This window comes from Bos grunniens, chromosome 19, assembly GCF_055505025.1.
Source record: "Bos grunniens cultivar Pamir isolate PY7600 chromosome 19, Bosgru_T2T1.0, whole genome shotgun sequence".
In the NCBI taxonomy this organism is placed as follows: Eukaryota; Metazoa; Chordata; class Mammalia; order Artiodactyla; family Bovidae; genus Bos; species Bos grunniens.
This window is the reverse complement of record NC_141183.1, coordinates 58,227,177-58,250,295: the sequence shown is the minus strand read 5'-3', so window position 1 is coordinate 58,250,295 and position 23,119 is coordinate 58,227,177. Positions and strand designations below refer to the sequence as shown.

The 23,119-nt window shown below is 39.8% G+C and overlaps 1 protein-coding gene across 10 annotated transcripts in view; it reads left to right on the top strand.

The window, feature by feature from the left end:
- Positions 1-23,119, top strand: part of STXBP4 (syntaxin binding protein 4) — a 232,909-nt gene that overhangs the window by 187,856 nt on the left and 21,934 nt on the right. For 9 of the 10 annotated variants that reach the window (XM_086360922.1, XM_086360925.1, XM_086360929.1 and 6 more), the window contains one exon: positions 16,950-17,007. In XM_086360922.1, the coding sequence (XP_086217048.1) occupies positions 16,950-17,007 (58 nt within the window). Of the gene's footprint in view, positions 1-16,949; positions 17,008-17,750; positions 18,398-23,119 lie in introns of those variants that run through there. The other variant, XM_086360923.1, reaches the window with a different exon arrangement.

The following is a 23,119-nucleotide window of genomic DNA, read 5'->3' as shown; positions in this document are numbered from 1 at the left end:
ACCTGTTTACCTGCTGTTTTAGAAAGTATGACTCTATAAGACATTTTCAGAATAGACTCTGATTCATTTTAATAGATAGATATAGATGCACTTAAAAAGAAGCTAGGACAAACAATAGGATAAATTGTCTTAGAAACACTTTTTGCCCTCCCATCTCACAGAAGATTTACCTAAAGTGATGGGTTTAGCACTCAAAAGAAATTTATTTTTATTGTACTGATTAGCAGATTTTACTTTTAAATAATTCAAAATCTTTTAAAGAAGAGTATGGATTTACCTCAGTGTGGTCAATCTAATTTCTGTCAAGTAAACTGATTTACCAGTGTGCAAAATTTGGATCCATTTTTATAACTGTATTAGCTAACTCAGGCTGCCATGACGAAATACTACAGACTGAGTAACAACAGAAACGTTTTTCTCACAGTTCTGGAGGCTACAAAGTCCAAGGTCAAGGTCCCGGGAACATAGGTTTTATTCTGAGGCCTCTTCTTTTGACTTGTAGGCAGCTACCATCTTTCTGTGTGCTCACATGATCTCTTCTTTATTCACACATGAGTAGGGAGAGAGGGGTCAGAATCTCTTTTCGTAAGACAGTAGTTTTATCAGATCAAAGCCCCACCTCTATGACACCATTTGTCATTAATTACTTTCTTAGATGCCCCCACTGCTATACACAACCACACTGGGGGTTGGGGCTTCAACATACGAATTTTGCAGGAACACACACACTCAGTCCATAACAACAGCAAAACTGTTAAGCAGGCAGTAGTTAATAATTGAGAATTAATATACTGTTTACATTTGAAAGAGAAGTCTGAGTACATTTTTTGCTCTGCACAGAAGTTACATTATTACAGAGTAGCATATTGGATGATGTCTAGATCAGAAGTTAAATTACTGACCTTCCATATAATTGACTCTATGATAAAGCTTCTTAACCTATTTTGGCATCAGTCTCCAATTTATAGCATTAGACAACTGAATCAAGAATTTCTAAAATCTCTTTCTACTCAAAAACTCTTTGATTCTGAGAGTTCCACTTTCAGTATGACTGAATAATCTCCTGACAGACTGTCTTTCAAAACTCAATTATAAACCCTGGGAAAAACAGAAAAACAACCACTTGAAGCCTCTAGAGAGTAAAATCAGGCAGATTCTGGACAATAGTCAAAAAGTGGAAGAAAGAACAAACTGGGGATACGTTTCTTGTTTGTTCCACTTGCAGATTGAGGGCAGGACCCAGGGCTGGGACTAGAGTGAGGCAAGCAGAACCCTGTTAAAGGGAGCACTCACTCTTGGGTGCTGACTCTTCACTTACATGAATAGCCTGAGGGTAAGCACCTTCTTAAATTTTGAACCATGGACACCTTGCTTGCCTCACTCTACTCCAAGACCTAACAGGACCCATGGGGCAGTAAAACTCTGATAACCTGAAGTCTCTATGACATAAAACTAGAATATGAAGTTTGAGGCAAACTTTACTGATGGAAAGTGAGGGAAGAAAAGTTTAGAGAGGAGACAGCCAAATACGGGGCCCCCAAATTCTGTGTATAAATTCCACTCGACTCTGTGACTGACCCAACCAAGCTCAGAGAAGATTGCAACAGTCCAGCCAAGGGGGTATAGAAAACTGAACTGAGATTTCAGTCATTGCCCAAGAGGTAGATAGAGCCTATAGCTTGAGTCTGACCAAGTAAATCTCCTGCAAAACTGAAAATACCAACACTCTTCAGAGTAATTATAATGGAACTCAGAGTTTCTACCATATAACATTCATAATGTCCAGAATGTAAAACACAATTACTCAATGTAAAAACAAACAGGAAAGTATGACATTCTTAAGCAAAAGGACAAAGAACAGAGACGGACTCCCAAAGGATCCAGGTGCTGGAAAAGGATATAAAAGTGCTTTTTAAAACTATATTCAATGAAGTAAAGGAAAATATATTCACAGTGAATGCAAAGATAGGCTATCTCAGCAGATAAATAGAAATCCTTTATTAAACTAAATGGAATTTCTAAAAGTAAAAAGCATAATGTTTCTAAAAATTATGGTAGTCTGGGGAATGGTGGTAGAAATCATCAGAAATGGTATCCTTCTGGGGTGATGGTAGTATTTCATATATTGATGGTGTTTTGAATTACACAGGTGTAAGCCTTTGTCAAAAATCAGTGAATGTACAGTTAAGGTTTGTGCATTTTATTGTATGTAAATTACATATCAAAGGAAAAATTCTAGATACACTCCCCAACTGAAAAAGTCCCTAAATCAGAGACTTGCCTACATCCTGACAAAGACACTCTGGTATATGACTGTTGTCTTTGAAGTTCATTCAAAAGTGGTCATTGAGTGAATATATTCCACAGTGGTGAGCATTCCAGGTAGAAAGAACAGTATCTGAAGAACCATAGAAAGGAAGACGTCAATACTTGTAGGAGACTGGACAATAAGTAAGAGTACTAGGACATGAAAGTGAAAAAAGATTGAAGCTATATTTAAAAAGTGTTTTTTTTAATGAGGTTGTTTTTATTGCTGTCTTGAGGAAAGTTCCCTGTTATTTTTAATTTAAAAGGAATAATTTATATATAATAATAAGTGTGCAATTCACTGAGTTTTGATAAATATATACAGTTACATAATGCCACCATAATCACGTTAAAGAACATTTCCATCAGCGCAGAACTTGTTCACGTGCCCCTGTATGGTCAGTCCGTTAGCCCTGGAGCCAGGCAGCCACTGATCTGCCTTCTGTCACTGCAGTTTTGCCTTTTCGAAAATTTCATATAAATAGTATGTAGCATCTTCCACTTAGTACAGTGCTTTTGAGATTCATCTATGGTGTGTGCATCAATTGTATCAGTGTTGTTCAGCAGTATTGATTGATTGATATTCCACAATTTATCCAGTCACCACTTGATGGGCATTTGAATTCTTTTCATCTGGGGCTATTATGAATAAAGCTTCAGTGAAGATTCAAGTATATCTTTCTGTGGATATGTGTTTTGAAAAGATTTTAAATGCCACACTACAGATATTTTACTTTTGTAAGTGGTAGTCAACTATTCTGTGAGCACTAATATTCTTTGAAGAGGAGAAAATGCAAAGTTCTTTTATTTGCGTTTATAACTCTTTTTTTTTAATTTTTTATTATTATTATATATATTTTTTTTTTACTTTACAATATTGTATTGGTTTTGCCATACATCAACATGCATCCACCACAGGTGTACACATGTTCTGAGTTTATAATTCCTTAATGTAATCAGTCTTGAGTTTATCTGACTGCATGAAAGCTATTGCTTAAAAATTTTATCTGCTCTGCTAAAGTGCTTTTATTGCTTGTCTTTGCATCTTTTTAAAAATATATTTGATAAAAATGTAACAAATCTTTTTAAAGGTGAATACCCAAAGAGGGACTTCCCAGGTGGCACTAGTGGGGAAGAACCTGCCTGCTGGTTCAAGAGACATAAGAGGCGCGGTTTGCTCCTTGGATTGGGAAGATCCCTGGAGGAGGGCATGGCAGCCCACTCCAGTATTCTTGCATGGAGAATCCCATGGACAGAGGAGCCTGGCAGGCTACAGTCCATAGTGTCACAAAGAGTCAGACACAACTGACACAAGATTTAACACATATGCACACACACGTGCAAACCTCCAAAAGAGGTTTTGTTTTTATGATTTTTAAAAAATTTATTTGAAAGTAATGTGAAATCCTTTAATAGATTTTCAAATAATCACATTTTTTAAAAATTTAAAGACAAGGATGTTAACAGCAAAATGCTACATGATTAGGTACTAGTGATGCTTAGAGTTCCATTATTTGCCCTCTGGGTAGAAACATAAATGATCTTGATTTAATTTCATCTGCTCTGTGATAGTGTTTCTAAAACTGCATGTCTGTTGGTCCTCTACTATCCTGTTGTCAAAATCCACAAGCAACAGTTGTGCAAATATTTGTATGAAAATCCCCTGGTGAGTACAAAGGACTTAATAACAACAATAAAATTTCAAATATGTGCTGGATTCCCCGAAACATCAGCCTTCATAGGAGTCAAATTTCTGCAGTCAGTCAACAGTATTTCTTGAGTGCCCGGGCTGTTCTGAATCTGGTCACCATTTACCAGTCCTTGGATAGCGGTCACTAAACAAATGTGAGTAGAAAAAGTGTTGAGTGAAGTTTCTAAGAGGGCCTAGGTAGGTAAAGAGCCTGAGGTACTGCTGAGAATGTTCGGGAGATTACCCTGCTGGACAAGCATGAGGAGATTTTGACCAGGGAGAGTTTGATGAGATTCCAAATCAGATTGAGAGACGGAATCTAGAAATTTCAGTCCACTGTCTCTAAGCTCACTTTTTCTGCCCAAGTTTCAGTTCAGTTCAGTTCAGTCACTCAGTCGTGTCTGACTCTTTTCGATCCTATGAATTGCAGCACGCCAGGCCTCCCAGTCCATCACCAACTCCTGGAGTTCACTCAAACTCACATCCATCAAGTCAGTGATGCCCAAGTTTACTGTGCCTAAATTTAAGGAGTACCCTTTTATGTTTTCTCTCCCTCTCCCTTTTTATGTTTCTATTTTCCTAAATCAAGTTTGTCTACCTATTACTCTCAGTTGACTGTTCAGTTCAGTCACTCAGTCGTGACCAACTGTTTGCGGCTCCGTGAATCCCAGTATGCCAGGCCTCCCTGTCCATCACCAACTCCTGGAGTTCACTCAAACTCACATCCATCGAGTCGGTGATTGCCATCCAGCCATTTCATCCTCTGTCGTCTCCTTCTCCTCCTGCCCCCAATCGCTCCCAACATCAGAGTCATTTCCAATGAGTCGACTCTTCGCATGAGGTAGCCAAAGTACTGAAGTTTCAGCTTTAGCATCATTCCTTCCAAAGAACACCCAGGACTGATCTCCTTTAGAATGGACTGGTTGGACTTCCTTGAAGTCCAAGGGACTCTCAAGAGTCTTCTCCAACACCACAGTTCAAAAGCATCAATTCTTCGGCTCTCAGCTTTCTTCACAGTCCAACTCTCACATCCATACATGACCACAGGAAAAACCATAACCTTGACTAGATGGACCTTTGTTGGCAAAGTAATGTCTCTGCTTTTGAATATGCTGTCTAGGTTGGTCATAACTTTCCTTCCAAGGAGTAAGCGTCTTTTAGTTTCATGGCTGCAATCACCATCTGCAGTGATTTTGGAGCTGAAAAAAATAAAGTCTGCCACTGTTTCCCCATCTGTTTGCCATGAAGTGATGGGACCAGATGCCATGATCTTAGTTTTCTGAATGTTGACCTTTAAGCCAACTTTTTCACTCTCTTCTTTCACTTTCATCAAGAGGCTTTTTAGTTCCTCTTCACTTTCTGCCATAAAGATGGTGTCATCTGCATATCTGAGGTTATTAATATTTCTCCTGGCAATCTTGGTTCCAGCTTGTGCTTCTTCCAGCCCAGCGTTTCTCATGATGTGCTCTGCATAGAAGTTAAATAAGCAGGGTGACAATATACAGCCTTGATGTAATCCTTTTCCTATTTGGAACCAGTCTATTGTTCCATGTCCAGTTCTAACTGTTGCTTCCTGACCTGCATACATGTTTCTCAAGAGGCTGACTGTTCAGTTCAATTCAGTTCAGTCACTCAGTTGTGTCTGACTCTTTGCGACCCCATGAATCACAGCACACCAGGCCTCCCTGTCCATCACCAACTCCCAGAGTTTACTCAGACTCATGTCCATCAAGTCGGTGATGCCATCCAGCCAACTCATCCTCTGTTGTCCCCTTCTCCTCCTGCCCCCAATCCCTCCCAGCATCAGAGTCTTTTCCAATGAGTCAACTCTTTGCATGAAGTGACCAAAGTACTGGACTTTCAGCTTTAGCATCATTCCTTCCAAAGAACACCCTGTGATTGATCTCCTTTAGAATGGACTGGTTGGATCTCCTTGCAGCCCAAGGGACTCTCAAGAGTCTTCTCCAGTACCACAGTTCAAAAGCATCAATTCTTCGGCGCTCAGCTTTCTTCAGAGTCCAACTCTCACATTCATACCTGACCACTGGAAAAACCATAGCCTTGACTAGACTACGAACAAAGCTAGTGGAGGTGATGGAATTCCAGTTGAGCTATTTCAAATCCTGAAAGATGATGCTGTGAAAGTGCTGCACTCAATATGCCAGTAAATTTGGAAAACTGAGCAGTGGCCGCAGGACTTGAAAAGGTCAGTTTTCATTCCAATCCCAAAGAAACGCAGTGCCAAAGAATGCTTGAACTACCGCACAATTGCACTCATCTCACACACTAAAGTAATGCTCAAAATTCTCCAAGCCAGGCTTCAGTAATATGTGAACCGTGAACTTCCAGATGTTCAAGCTGGTTTTAGAAAAGGCAGAGGAACCAGAGATCAAATTGCCAACCTCCACTGGATTGTCGAAAAAGCAAGAGAGTTCCAGAAAAACATCTATTTCTGCTATTGACTATGCCAAAGGCTTTGACTGTGTAGATCACAATAAACTGTGGAAAATTTTGAAAGAGATGGCAATACCCGACCACCTTACCTGCCTCTTGAGAAACCTATATGCAGGTCGGGAAGCAACAGTTAGTACTGGACATGGAACAACAGACTGGTTCCAAATAGGTAAAGGAGTACATCAAGACTGTATATTGTCACCCTGCTTATTTAACTTATATGCAGAGTACATCATGAGAAACGCTGGGCTGGAAGAAGCACAAGCTGGAATCAAGATTGCCGGGAGAAATATCAATAACCTCAGATATGCAGATGACACCACCCTTAATGGCAGAAAGTGAAGAGGAACTAAAAAGCCTTTGAAGAAAGTGAAAGAGGAGAGTGAAAAAGTTGGCCTAAAAAAAAAGAAAGTTGGCTGACTGTTAGTTGCAGACAAATAATAGTGTCCAATTCAGACTACCTAACATATTGCTGATAATATGTTGTCATTAACCAGAGGTAGTCAAGCTTACTTGACAGCAGCTTTGCCACTCTTAGTTACTGAATTCAGTCTTGCTGAATGGAGAAGAAAGGAGAAGATGCAGTTCATTTTCCCTTCTGATATGTGGATTAATTCATGTTCAGCAGCCACTGACCTCTTAATACCTTTATTATTGTAACAGTGGTAGTGCTTTAAAGAAATCCTGTTTATCTTTGTACACTTAAAAGTAATTAGGAACACACACACATTTAGGCTTGATTATGCAGAGAGATCTCTAGTGAAGAAAGTTTCAGTATGTTTTATGCCAAGTTCTATTAGTGCACAAAATGAAGTCTACTCTATGTTATTGATTTTAAGCCAAACAAACCTAAACCAGATCATTCCCCCAGCATTGTCTGAATGCCCAGAGACAATACCCAGTGAAATCCCACATTCTCGTCTTCAGTCTGGGTCATGGGATGAAAGCTAGCCACATAGGAAAGAACATTTCAGCTGGCTTCTCGAATGTCTGCATATCAGAGTTCAGGAAAATCACCCCATGGTTTTAACTGTAAAAATAACTGCCTTTTTTTCATCTGTTGGGAAAAAAAATGTAGAAAATAAATGTTAGCTTTTTCCATCTTCCTACGTGGGTATTAGGGTAGTAGTTGCCCAGAAAGAGTGACAAGATAAAGAGGACTATGAACCACCAGATGACTTCTAGGAATATTTTTACCGTTTTGTTCCTTTAATATATTATAGCTTTTAACCTGCTCAGTGAGTAACCTCTAATTGGAAAAAACTTGTCTAATTATGTTAACATTTAAACTCCTGAATTTGAGACATACAAATATAAAAACATAAAATCTTCCTATATTATATAGTCATTTGCTTTTTTGTTTGTTTAAATGATAATGTGTGTTGTTGTTATTCAGTTGCTAAGTCTTGTCCAACTTTTTGTGACTCCATGGACTGCAACAACGCCAGGCTTCCCTGTCCTTCACTGTCTCCTGGAGTTTGCTCTCAAACTCATGTCCATTGAGTTGATGATGCCATCCAACCATCTCATCCTCTGTCACCCACACTTCTCCTCCTGCCCTCAATTTTTCCCAGATTCAGGGTCTTTTCCAATGAGTCGGGTCTTCACATCAGGGGGCCAAAGGATTGATTGGTTTGAGCTGCTTGCTGTCCAGGGGACTCTCAAGATTCTTCTCCAGCATCACATTTCACAAGCATCAATTCTTTGGTGCTCAGCCTTCTTTATGGTTCAGCTCTCACATTTGTACATAACTACTGGAAAAACCATAGCTTTGGCTCTTTAGTTCCTCTTCGCTTTCTGACGATGTATATGACCATGTGTAAAAAATCAGGTCACAAATCCAAAATTGTCTGTGAAAATAGAGTTTATGCCAGTCTAATGTTAAGGAGTGTTTAAAGCACAATTCAGGAAATCTATATAGTTTTTTAATAAATTATTTCCTTAGAAAGTTTTTATACTTAAAATACTATATTATTTGGTTATTTATAGGTTACAACCATCTCTCAGTATAATAGATTCCTTTTTCATAGGAAAATTAGCAATACTTCTTTTAAAATTGGCACTGCCGGTCATACCTACAAATTAACGTGTACAATCCTAAATCTAACATTAGAATTTCTCTAAAATAGACTGCTTTGTCTTCGAGCCTAAAAATTATTTCAGTTTCTTTCAAAAGAGTGTTTTTCTAGGTAATAATGCAGAATTTGAGATGTTGAGAGTTTTGGGGTTTTTTTTTTTTTTTTTAGTTCTTCAAAAAATTAATCAAAATATTTTTGGACCATTTAAAAATATTGATTGTTAGCAATGCTAACAAAGTTAAGGAAATGGAAGCAGTATGACAATAGTTAAGAGTATAGGCTAGCACCACTTTGCCTGGATTCAAATTGTGACCGTACCATTTTTAACAGTATGACAAGGGGCAAGTTCTTAAACCTCTTTATTCCTTCAGTTTCTTCTCAGTAAGATGAGGTCAATAATAGCACCTATCTCAACTGATTGTTAGAATAAACTGAGTTAATATTTATAAAATATTTTTATAAATTTATAAAACATCTGATAAATACATAGTTTATTGTTAGAATAGTGATTCTCCACATTATTAGAGACCGATTGGTTTCATGTAATCATCTTTTGGACAAAACAGTATTTTCCATCTATTCTATTTGAATTTTGGAATTTTCTCTTAGGACCAGGGAGATAAGAGATGGGTTCCACAGTGGTTAAACTGGAGCTGGCTAGAACCAGCTTATAAGAATTTTGTGAGCTAATTGTGAAACATAACCATTGTTAACAATTAAAAATTACATTAAAATTTCAATTTAAATATTTTTTAAAAAAGAAAAATAAATACTCAAAACTTACCACTTCCTAATTATTTTTCTTATCTTTGTTATTGAAGTTATTTATATCTCTTATGTCTGGGAAATCTACATTGTAGGGTACTACTACTCATTTCTTCCCAACTCTGTAGTTCATTGACATCACATAAGTAGCTTGAAATCAGTCATTCATAGGAGTATTTACACCACAGAAATCAGTAAATACTATAAATTAGGGATCCTTCTGCCCCCAAAATCTCATTGTTGTACATTTATCATCACACCACGCAGTGAGTGTCAGATTGTCCCACCGGTTTCTGTTATTCTTTTACTAAATGTTAGCATGAGTGAAATAGAGATGATATGATTTCCTGTATTAAGAGAAGATTGTAAAAAAATATCGCAGCATATTAGTAGAGATTTCCCCTGTAGATAAACACCTTTCCTGTATTAAATGTCCAGAATACTCTATGTCTGTAGAACCATAAAAGATGAAGACAGAGCTATTATTTTTCTTACTCTGAGTAATAGCAGTCTCCTTTTGTATATCATTGCATAGTTATATATTCTTTGATAAGAGCCTCATGATAACCCTGTCAGCTAGGCAAGATGACTGCTACTCTCACTGTCATACAGACTCCACAAGACTATTACTTTCCAGTGGTTTTTCCGTTTATAGTTGAGGAATATTACATATAGATTCAGATTTTTTGTGACTGCAAAAAAAATTTCACTATGTGATGAATGTTACATTCTTTAGTGAAGCTTCATTAATTGTGAGTTAGAGATTCTCTCTCTTTTTTCTCATAGCCACCTTTCCCCGACTTTTTTCCCTCTCCTTTCTCTTTTTCTCAAGATGGTGCGTGCGTGCTAAGTCACTTCAACCATGTCCAACTCTTTGCAACCCTACGGACTGTAGCCTGCCATGGGATTCTCCAGGCAAGAACACTAGAGGGGGCTGCCGTGCCCTCCTCCAGGGGATCTTCCTGACCCAGGGATCGAACCCAGGTCTCACGTCTCTTTCATTGGCAGCCAGGTTCTTTACCACTAGTGCCTTATGGGAAGCCCTTTCTCAAGATATCAGATGCTAAAAGTCAAATGTGTTTGAGTTTTTATAACAATTACACTAGCAAATGTTTTTTCAGATAGATTTGGGTTTTTTTTTTTTTTTTTGAGCTCTCCGAGACCGATGCCGTTGTCTTTGTTGTATTTTAGAGTTCTCATTCTCCGTCATTTTCCCCGTCCCAGCTCCCGCCATCATCTGTGTGAGTCCACCACGTTTACCGCCCAGTTCATTTTGTCCAGTGCCCATTTTTGCCCGGATTACTGTGGTCTTCCATTCCCACCACAGTCCTTGGCACCAGCCGACAGTGGTTCAGACTCCTGACTCTCCCACTCAAACCTCCCAGCTTTCCACTCAAAACATGGTTTACTATCTTCAGTGAGATGTGCTTTCTCTGTCCTTCAGCTTCCACCGTTCTCATCTTCTTATTCAGCTTAAAGTCTGGGGCCCGTTATTCCGATCATTCTTACACATTCCCTCAGCTCACCTGGTGCTCTCTCCTTCCATCCCATCATTTAACAAGACTCTGGGCCTCAACAAGCTCAGTCTCTACCTTCTGCATAATATACCCATGTAATACCCATGTAGTGAGCAACCCTGCAGTCACACAACCATAATTCACTATATTCCACTAGATCTTTTAGTGGGTAGTTACCTTAAAGCTCAGCATTGTCTCTGGATCTGGTTCTGTTTGTGATTTTATCTTTTGGCAATGGATCTTTTTATTTCCTCTTGCTTTTCTGTGTCTCATAATTTTGATTGTCATTCACTGAAGGTACAAAACTATAGGGACTGAGGCAAGTGTTATTTAAACTCAGATACGGGTCTGTCTTCTGTGTCAGGCCTTTAGTGTGGGGAGGGTTCTTCACCCTCATTTGTAGGCAGGCTGGTTTTGCGTTTTATTTCCAGGCTTGTGCGAAGCTTGCCGCAGGCTTCTCATTCCTCCAGTGCCTGTCTGCTGTCCTCCTGTGCTTCAGTGAGGGCTGGGTGCTGGGGGTGGGGGCCCTCAGTATACCTGTTGCCAACTCAGCACATATTTCCTGTCTGCTCTCTCGCCCTCCCCCAGAGCAGGCAGTTCGGTGCCAGTTGGTGCCAGGTGAGCGGTGGATGGGGGAAATGGAGGCTGTAGGAGGGGCTCTTGGCTTTCCTACTGCAGTCTCTGGGCTTTAGGCAGGCTCTATGCCCGAGTCTCAGGGGCAGGACTTTCTCAGCCTTCCCGTCCCTGTTAGCGAGCTGCTGAGTGCTCAGGTGGGCTTCCTGCCCCCACCTTGTGGAGGTCAGACTGTGCTTCATTTGCATCAGTGCGGGGCTCCAGATGTGGACGGTCTCCTTCCCTTGCCTCTCCGGTGACCAGTGTCAGTGCAGGGTGGACACCAGGTTTCCACCCCCAGGGCAAAGGCAGTTTCCTGCAGCCTTGTGGGGGACTGGGGCTGTGACAGTTCCTTGCCCCGCCCCCAAGAACAGATGAGCAGCCTTGTGTCACACAAAGTCCTGTCCATGGTGTGGGAGCTGGAGTGGCCCTTGCTTCTCCAGCTGCAGCCGCTATTACTTCATGTCAGAGGAGAATCCAGGGTGTGGATGATACGCCTGCTGCACCCTTGAACCTGTGCGGGTCCTGTGTGCACCCACACCGCCCAGAGACCCTCTGAGGTCTCCTGCCCACCCTCAGTCTTTCTCATGAGAGAAAGCAGGCTCTCTTGTATCTAGGGCTCTGGGGACACCAAACTACCTTGCTAGCCGATAAGCAGGCTTTACAGGTTGATTACAGTTTTAGCTGTCTTCTTCTTGCCTCCTTTTATGGCAGCACTTCTTCCTGTGCTCTGCCAAGAGAGAATGAGTTCACATGGCCCGTCTTCTCTCACGGGGGCTTACCACCCTTTGGAATCCAGGTCAGCTGAGGGTCACTCAGTGAGGAGCCAGTCTCTGAGCTGTGCGGCCCTCCCCGTGTAAGGTCAGAGCAACATTCTCTCGCAGTTTTCCTCATCTTAAGCAGCAGCAGATCTGCTTCCCTTTTAAGAAATTTTCAGTTTTCACAGGACCTGCAAACCCTGTCTCCCCACCCAGTCTCCTGTCGCTGCCCTTCGCCCTCGCTCACCACCCTCCAGTAACAGTGCTGTCTCAGTCCCTCAGGTGTGCCGAGCTCTTCACCCTCCCGGAGCCTTTGCACTTCCTGTCACACTGCAGCCTAGGGCGTTCTTGCCCACATCTGTACCCGGGTGACTCCAGCAATTCCAGAGATTCTTCCTTCCTCCTTCATCCCTTTCTCCAAACTGTGCATAAAACACTTCCTCGTTCTTCCTCACAGCTGGACAGTATCCCCGTACCTGACATGTTCTCTTTAATCAGTCCCCAAGGGTGGTTATTTAGATTTTCAATCTTTTGTTTTTATAATTAATTATCTTGTACATAAAGGCTATCTGTAAGATAAATTCTTAGAAGAACTGCCGGATCATATAGAGCCAGTTCAGGCATTTCCCTGGTGGCTCAGATGGTAAAGAATCTGCCTGCAATGCGGGAGACTCATCTTCAGTTCCTGGGTCAGGAAGATCCCCTAGATTCACTATGTGAATTTACTAATCACAGGGACAACCCACTCCTATATTCTTGCCTGGAGAATCCCATGGACAGAAGAATCTGATGGGCTACAGTCCATGGGGTCACAAAGAGTCAGACACAACTGAGCAGCTAACATTTTTCAACCTAAGTGGTTAAGAGTTTGGGCTCTACTATCTGCCAGCTGTGTAACCTTGGGCCGGTAATGGAAGCTGTCCATGCCTGTTTCTTTATTTGTAAAATGAGAGTAATAACAGGACCATTAAAATTGTTGTGAGACATGAGAAAGTCAGTACATGTGTAACAAGTGTCCAACATATGGCCACTCCATTATTGTGAACTATTGTTATTGGCATTTAAAGTTTAGGTAGATCTTGACAAGATTCTCCCATACATGCTAAGTCGCTTCAGTTGTGTCCAACTCTGTGTGACCCCATAGACGGCAGCCCACCAGGCTCCCCCGTCCCTGGGATTCTCCAGGCAAGAACACTAGAGTGGGTTGCCGTTTCCTTCTCCAATGCATGAAAGGGAAAAGTGAAAGTGAAGTCGCTCAGTCGTGTCCCACTCTTCACGACCCCATGGTCTGCAGCCTACCAGGCTCCTCCGTCCATGGGATTTTCCAGGCAAGAGTACTGGAGTGGGGTGCCATTGCCTTCTCCATCTCCCATACATATGTGATCATATTTATACACCCATCAATATGAGAATATTGCCTTTTCATACCCTCAAAACAATGTCTTATTACACTACTTTTTACCCTTCACTAACATGATGAATATGGCCTTTCATAATAGTTTAATTTGTATTTTTCTTGTGAAGAGTGAAATTAAGCTTATTTTCATATTTTAAGTATGTTCATGTCTTGAATGTTCTACATGTTCTACAGACTCCTATTTGTCATTTCTTTTACTGATTTGTAGAAGTTATTTATGTATTAAGGAGTTTAACTTTTGTCTGTGCTATGAATTACTCTTTCAGAGTATTCAATACTTTTTTCCTAGTACTTATTCTTATTTTTTATGATGTCTTTAATTATGATTACTTTTTTAATGTTCCATAAGACCAGGGTCCAAGTTTATTTGTTATTCATTATCTATCGAACACCAAGCAAAATGCTGAACATATAAAATTAATCAATTACAAAAAATGATCAATAAATATTTAATGAATGGGCCAAATATGACAAAGAGAACTTTAATACATAAGTGGACTGGGGAAATGGAAGGGAGCTATTTTGTATGGACGTGTGAGGAGTTTGGTTTTGGATACACGGAGTGTTAGGCGACAGCCGGTACTCTAAGTTGAATTTGCAGGAGACTCCACTTTGGCAAAGTACTCATGAAGAGTACACTGGAACAAATGATCTGTGAGGGAAAGAATGTTATGTGAGGGTTCATAAACAAATACTTGCAGTCAGAAACAATAGTTGTCTTAACAGTTTTAAAGCAAATAAGAAAAGGAAAATAAGAGCATTATATATTTGCAAGTATTAAGATGTGGGGAATGTAGAAAAATTCTAATGCCTTGGGTCTATTGCTAATATAACAATTATCAAAAAGTATCTAGATAATATGTTGTATTTATACCCAAATCACTTACTATGAAGTGATGAAAACCTTTACTATGGGAAAATTGAATCCATCATAGTTATATAAGCTTGTAGAAATCAAAAGTGCCCTTTCTCTATAAAGTAGGATATTTGGTTTATCAGTATATTGTGGGTTTTGGTTTATAAATGGACAGTGATTGTGGTTTCCATCAATGAACTCTTACTGAAATATAGCCGCTATCACTTTAATACCCAAGTCTGTTTTTTCAGACTGTATTACCTGCATGAAAAAGAAGAAACTATGCTGTTTCCTAAAAGGAAATACTGTTTTTTCAGAACAGATAATTTATTCTAAAATACTATTTAATTCACAAGAATATCTTGATGGCTACAGTCATTGATAATCATTTTGACTTATATAGATATGAACTGGTACCTTTAATAAATCTGTTGTGAAGTTATAGTTCTTGTAATAATTGTAAGAAAATAATCAGACAGAAACTTTATTTAGATGGCATGGGGATGTGGTATCCCAGTGTCAATCTCAAATTTCAAAGGGTCCTATGGATTAAAAGATACTATCTTTAAAGTATGCATATTTTTTCTCCTCGTTTAAAAAAAAAAAAAGACTTGTGATTTAAGATGAGAAATATGACTGTAACTGCACTTGACAGACAAGTCATTTAAAGAAAAATCTTAGTCACATTAGAATGACTTTCTACTTTTAGCATGTCTTTGCCTTATTGATTAGCATTCCTGGCATTTCTGAACATTTTTGTCATAAAAGCATGGTTTTTGTGTATAGTCATCAGATTCTTCCCTTCAAGTGAGAGACTTGTCAATGAAGAATGAAGTGATCTGTAACAAAAGATGCAGAAAGCGTAAAGAAGATAAATCTATATGAACTGGAGCAGCAACAGCGGTTGATCACGGCCTGTCTGACTGAATGTGTGCTGGCCATGAATACTAGCAGAGATGTATTCAGTGTCACTTCAGGGGCTTTTAAGAAACCAGTCATTTGCTCATGATGAGTCCCCAGAAATGCTTATTTTCTGCTTAAAATAGAAACATTTATTCATTAAGAAGTAAAAGAAACTCCTAGGTGGCCTGTGTTAATCTGCAGAGGAAATAATTATAGAATTTTGGGCCAAGGTCTTATTTTATACAACTTGTGTTAAAAAGATTGGAGGTAAATATAAAGCTTGTTCTGTTTTTCTTAGTTATAAAAACAGCATACTTAGAGCTGTTCTCAAAGAATTCAAAGTAAATGGTGATCGAGTAAGATTTTATTTCATTTATAGTTGCTCTTCCTGATTTTTGCTCTGCTGCTTGTGAGACTTTGAAAGTGAAGTCAATGGTTTGTTGTTATAGCTTAATTACTTTCTAAAGAAGTAAGCTACCTGTGCCATGAGTCTGTTCTTTGGCAGAGGAGACTTCAAAGGAGACTTGATAAGTCAGTACCAAAGACTGATCCAATTACAACCCTTAATAGTACTCGGGTGGAGCCAAGGGATGGAAACCTTGTGTTCTAAAGGAGTACCTCCCATGTATGAGCAGTAAACCCTTTGCAACCCCATGGACTGTAGCCCACCAGGCTCCTGTGTCCATGGAATTTTCCAGGTAAGAATACTGGAGCAGGTTGCCATTTCCTTCTCCTGGGGATCTTCCCGACCCAGAAAGAGATCAAATGTCTCTTGCACCTTTTATATTGGCAGGCAGATTCTTTACCACTGGCGGCACCCGAGAAGGCCGACCTACCCGTAACTGGAATGTAAGAGAAGGGGCTACCTCAACCTGAACCTGTTCTGTTGGCATGATGAGGATAAAAATGTACTCATTTATAGAAATATGGTCAAATAATTGCTTGCTTACTTCAACCTGCATTTCTTTACATCTGACTAATTATTCTCAACCCCATTACAGAAATGGAAGCTAAGTTTAGCAAATTATTTGGCCATTTATGTTTAGTCCACAAAATTCTTAACAAAATAAAATACCACAATCCAAGGTAAATCAATTTACTAAGCTTTCAAAATTCATAAGGTATTTTGTCTTGTGCAAGAGCTACTTGCAAACCCCTGCTGATCTGGCACTCATATAGCAATTCCCTGTAGAACTGAGCGAAAGAATGTAAAGGGAGCCAATTAATGAAACTTTGAGCCCAAATAGATAAGCAGAGGCCATCTTGTCCATCCTTCTACCTCCAGGCAAAAACCATCCGCTGCACCACAAGTTTTGGCGTGAATCCTGCTGACAAAAATGCTCACCACATGTAAATGACAAGTCATAATCCATTTAATGCAACTAAAGCAGATTGTTAGCTGAAGACTTATTTATTGTGTTCTAAGATGCTGAATATGAAAGCTCATCTGAATTGTTTTAATTCCTCCTTCTCGACAATTATTTTATACAAGAAACATCAAATAATTGTAAAGCAGTGGGAATTCTGTGCCCAGGAAATAAAGTTATCTTTACCATCTTATTAAATGTGTTTTTTGTTTCCTTTCACTGTAGGTCTACCTTACGGGTGGGAGGCAGCTTACACAGCAGATGGAATCAAGTACTTCATCAAGTAAGTACAAGCCTCCCAACCAAGTAAGCATTTTTCTTCACATCTGGAGAGAACCTGGAAGTTGCAGAATAATCAGTAAAACCAAGAAACCCTCTTGGAGGTTACAAAAATTAGTAACAAGAAATGAAACTTCACCATTTTCATCTCATGTGATTTAAATGTTAATATCATTTAGGGAGGATAAAACCTAATAATTAATTCAAGGGAAACATCAAAAAATTGGAACAAGACTGTCATTTAAACCTAAATGTTACTACCTGAATTCATTTCTGGCTAAAAGTATTAATATTTATGCAAAGTTAATATCTATTGAAACAATCTGTTTTGTGTCTTAAAACATTAACAATAATACTAATAACAATCAACATTTTTCATGCTTTACAGTATACACAGTTCATTCATTCTGCAAAGATTCTTTGAGCATTTGCTGCGTGGCAGGCAATATTCCATACTATAGTGAAATATATAGACTGTTTCTCTGATATTAGGGAATTTACTTAATAGGGAAGAAAAACATTCACTATATAACTGAACAGACAAATGAGACGGTATAAGAACAGATCCCATCTCAGTGGAGTCTCAGAACATCCTTCATGTATAGATGAAGAAAATAAGTACTAGAGTAGTTGCCCAAAAATCCACAGCTAACTAAATCACCAAACCAAAAGAGAATCCAAGTCTTCTGCCACCAGGATTCTTTCTGCTGTACTAGACTGTCACTGATAGAGACCTTTCTTTTAAAGTCTTGACAGAAATGCGTTTTCTAGCTGCTGGCCGGCTGTGCTTCCAGTGTGCTCTGGGTAACTCTTCTCACTTCAGAGTTGGAGTTAGGAGAACACAAAGGGGACTCCCAACCGACTCTTCAGATCTCAAGAGACTTTCTTTTTTTTTTTTTTTTTAATTTTATTTTATTTACTTTACAATATTGTATTGGTTTTGCCATATGTCAAAATGAATCCGCCACAGGTATACCTGTGTTCCCCATCCTGAACCCTCCTCCCTCCTCCCTCCCCATACCCTCCCTCTGGATCGTCCCAGTGCACCAGCCCCAAGCATCCAGTATCGTGCATCAAACCTGGACTGGTGACTCGTTTCATATATGATATTATACATATTTCAATGCCATTCTCCCAAATCATCCCACCCTCTCCCTCTCCCACAGAGTCCAAAAGACTGTTCTATACATCAGTGTCTCTTTTGCTGTCTCGTATACAGGGTTATTGTTACCATCTTTCTAAATTCCATATATATGCATTAGTATACTGTATTGGTGTTTTTCTCTCTGGATTACTTCACTCTGTATAATAGGCTCCGGTTTCATCCACCTCATTAGAACTGATTCAAATGTATTCTTTTTAATGGCTGAGTAATACTCCATTGTGTATCTGTACTACAGCTTTACATGGCCTTTTTTTAAGCAAATGATCCTTGATATGCACGTGGGGAGGAAAAGAGAGATGTGTCCTTGCTGCTCTTTCAAATGTACAAGTAGTTTTCTAAGCAATATCCACATTTTGAATTCTTAACTTCTGTGATTTTACACAGATTCCCACATCTCTCTTCATCTCAGTTTTCTCATCAAAAAATAAGGGGGATTTTACGTGTTTTGTAGAGTTGTTAAATGTTAAGCACCTACCGTAAAATTCTGAACACAATAGATTTCTAAGACAGTCATCATTAATTTACAATATGGAGAAAACATCATGCTGGAAAAAAGAACAGGAAAAATTGTATGACATTTAAAACATTGAAAATTCCAAAGCTTCATATTTTAAAAACATTTAAGGAAAAGCTAGGGGTAAAGCTGGCAAAGTATTTTCTTGATTTATTTTTCTTTTGGTCTCTAGCAAAAAGTAATTAACAAAGGAAAGGTGTAGCCTGTAACACATGAAGGAGAAAGGGACTTCGGGAGCAAAGAACTCAGGAATTCCATGTACAGATTACATTTAGGGTCACTTCCCAAATCATAACTCTTCCAGAAGGAACATTTTGCTTCAATATGCTCTTTTAAGTGTGTTTATTCCTGAAAGACTTGAATCACTATTGTGTAGGGATGGCAAGAAAATGAAAAATCACATTCAAATTTATGTCAGTTGGTAAAGAATCTGCCTGCAATGCCAGAGACCATGGTTTGACCTGGGTTGGAAATATCCCCTGGAGAAGGGATAGGCTACCCACTCCAGTATTCTTGGGCTTCCCTGGTGGCTCAGCTGGTAGAGAGTCCACCTGCAATGTGGGAGACCTGTGTTTGATTCCTGGGTTGGGAAGATCCCCTGGAGAAGGGAAAGGAAAGGCTACCCACTTCGGTATTCTGGCCTGGAGAATGTCCATGGGGTCACAGAGTCAGACACGACTGAGCAAGTTTCACTTCACTTTTCTTTCTTATGTTCACTTTGTGACGCATACAGGAAAAAATGTAGCGATGGGGGATGATGCTTAGCAACCAAGCATCTGTTAGGTATTTTTTTTTTATGCATTGTATCATGTAATCTTCCTAACAATGTGGAAAGTGGGCATTGCTCAGCTCTTAATAGGATGATATGATGGTGGTGAGCTGCATCCTGCTCTCAACCATGCCTATCCTGGAAGATCCCCAAAAGAAGTGTTCCATCAAAGGAAGGCAAACTAGCCTTCACTGTAAACCAGGGTTCTTAATTCAGAGGCCTTTGAAAAATGTCAGTAAAGGGGTCTGGATCCAGTGGGGAACTCCTTCACCCCAGCTGCGCCTTAGCCATCTGTCAGTATCCTGACATGCAGCTGTGTCAGAGCCTACCCAGTGCCCTGTGAGGGAAGGGTTCTAACGGCACCGTCACCCACCACCAAAGAAGATGAGGGGGAGAGAGACGTGAGTGTGAGAGGATCAGAGTGAGTGTGCCCCGTTGCCTGGGACCCAGAGGTTTAAGCCACTGTCCTTTGCGGGCTGGAACAGTAGCCTCAGGCTGCGCTTCTGCCGCAAAGGAAAATAGCATCCAAGGAGAGGAGGAAAGAGAAGTAAGCAAGCTCTTTGACTGCCTTGAGATCTAGCTCAGTCTCTGAAGAAATAGAAAGAGACACTGCATTTGTGTAGTCCACTCCAGTCATAGAAAACACATTTCTTAGGGAGTTCTCCTCCTTGACCTTAATCTTGACTCCTACCAAAAGCAGAAAAGAGATAAGATTTTTTAAAGCATAGTGGTGGGTATCCTTATCTCTCCATTACAATTGGAGAAACTGTGGAAAAGAGGCTAAACTTGTCCAGGTCATGCAGTAGTAAAATTTCAGAGTCAAGGTACAGATCCAGGGTTGTCTGAGTCCAAGCTATCCCCCCAAAACATGCACCCATGCTGCACCTCTCCATCTCCTTATTTTAACATGGTATGTTTACATGTGACCAGAAAAATTTTTAAAGAGATCTTGATTAAGTTAGAATTCTATACTTGTCTCATGGAGGAATGGGTGCTTACCATCCAGCACCAACATTTATTTTAGTTTAACTATTCTTAATGGATGTCTTATTCTAAAAGTATTGCATGCTTCCCTGCCTTCTTGTACCAAGGCCAGTGAACAAAATCATTATGAACATCAGTCTTAGACACAGTTCAGTGAGTTCTGCAGGGGAATATTAAGCAGTATAAGCTAGAATAGAGACAGAGCTACCATCTCCCCCTGCTCTCAACATGCCTGGCCATCTCCTTATCTCCATTCCCCCTTTTTATCCTCTACACACTTTACCATCTTCCCCAGGAGTTTCTTATTTGAGGAAGTCAGGATGCCAAATAATCAGACTAATTTGAATTGCTTGTAAATAGTCCTTGAGTGCCTGATGGCATAAAAGATGGTGTAAAAGAATATGCTTGCAATGCAGGAAACCCGAGTTCGATCCCTGGGTCAGGAAGATCCCCTGGAGGAGGAAATGGCAACCCACTCCAGTATTTTTGCCAGGATAATCTCACGGACAGAGGATCCTGGTGGGCTGCCATCCATGGAGTCACCAGAGTCTGACACAACTTAGTGACTAAACCACCACCAGTCCTAAAGTGTGAGTCTGCAGGGGATTGTATGTGAATCAAATATGTAAGTTCTAATGCCAGTGCATTTGTTTGAGGAAGGCCATCTGGTGTAGGCAAAAGAAGAGCATGGGCTTTGGATTTGCAGCAAGTTGGGTTCAAATGCTGGTGGCTGCATAGAATTGCTGAACAACCTCGGCATGTGTGCTTAACCTCTTTGTGCTTTAATGTCTACATTTATAAAATGGAAAGACTGTCACCCTTCAGAGAGTGAATTCCTCACAGAATGAATGAGTCTATGTCTGTAAAGAGTGTATCATGACACCTGAGCCAGACCATACACTTTGAGCCAAGGTTAGGCCTCTCCACTCACTCCTCACTGCCATCTCCATGAGGGTTTCATCTCAGCTCTTAGCTGCATTCAGATGGGTTGCTAAATAAGTAATGTCCGAATAAGCAAGCATCCACTTTATGTCTTCCTTGAAACTATTTAGACTTTTGTTTTTTCATCTTTTCACTCTCCCAACCAAAATTTTGAGCCTGGATAGACTGTGTTAGCTTTTGAGTAGGAGTAGTTCATTTACCGTGTGAATCGTACTTTGGGGTAAGAATAGCAAGGAATGCACTCAGGTCATTGCCTCTGTCACCTTTACTTAAAAAGAACAGTGACTGAAATCACCTTTCCAGAACACTGGAGTACATGATAGTCTGTGTACATACAATCTCTTCCCTGAGATTGACACCTGTCAGTGTCTTCCCAGAAATTGAATGGTTCCATCTGGTGGAAGCCTAGCCTCGGGCAAAGGAATAACTGTCAGTGCTGTCCCGAGAACACCTAGATGAAGACGGTCCTCACTGAATATTCCGACCCACCCACATGTCCACTGCACATGCATTAACGCTTTGTAGTCAGTCATCTGCTTACATTCTGACACAAGAGAAGAAAGCGTTTTACCTGGTGTAAACAAGTATAGTCAAAATGCTGGCGTTCTTAGAGCCAGTGTTTCATGGAATTAACAAACTTCCATATATATATATATATGTGTATATACAAATATTTGTATTCACATATGCAAATAGGCAGAGCTTACTCACTTGCTATATATATCAATGCATTCAAGGGAAATTTTTCTTATATTCTCATTAGAGAAAGAGTTGCAGCATTCTTCTATTCAATGACAAAATGCCACTTATCTTGATGTTACTGTACTGAAACTATCTAGTGAATCTGACCATCTTACCACCCAACTTCTTATCTTCCGTTTGTCGGTATATACTGTTACATGTTTACAATGGTTTTTTGACATGATCCCACTTTAAAAGTTCATATACTTTGCATGTTATAATTTAACAAAATTAGTATAAGACCTATGTTTAATAGTAAAAAATGAACTTAAATATTACAAACTAGAATAGCTGCTACATTGCTTTCATTGAACTCTTTTTTTTCTTTTGAAAAAAAATAGAGATTCACTGTGATCAATAGCCTTGATTTCATGTACTAATTCTCTATTGCTGCTTAATAAATTCCCACAAATTTTGCAGCCTTAAACAGTAAACATTTATTTTCTTACCCAAATTTCAGAGGGTCAAGAACCAGAAGTGCTTTTGCTGAATCATTCTGATTCTCTCTCTGTCTGGATTTCTCATGAAGTTGTAATCAAGCTTTTAGCGAGGTCTGGGAATTGAAGAGTAGCTTAGTGGGGCTGGAATATTTGTTCCAAGCTCACATGAGAGGTTTCGGTTCCTCACCGTACCTGGACCTTTCTCCATTGTATCAATGGGTCATAGAGCTGCACAAACATGGCAGCTGGCTTCCTCAGAGCAAGGGACAAGAGAAACAGTGAGAGAAAGAGAAATACCAAAATAAGAGCTGCAGTGTGTTTTATAACCAATCTCAGAAGTGAGCAGCTTACTTTCTGCCGTATGCTGCTGTTCACACAGACCATCCCCGGCACAGTGTAGGAAGCAGCTACATAAGGGTGTCCATGCCCGAAGGTAAGGAGCTGTCCTAGAGGATGCCTCCCTCGCTGCTGTTTCACAGTGTAGTGTGTGTAATATATTAATAATTAAATCATTACATAATCTATACATCTGTATAAACAACACAAAAAATCTCAGTTTCA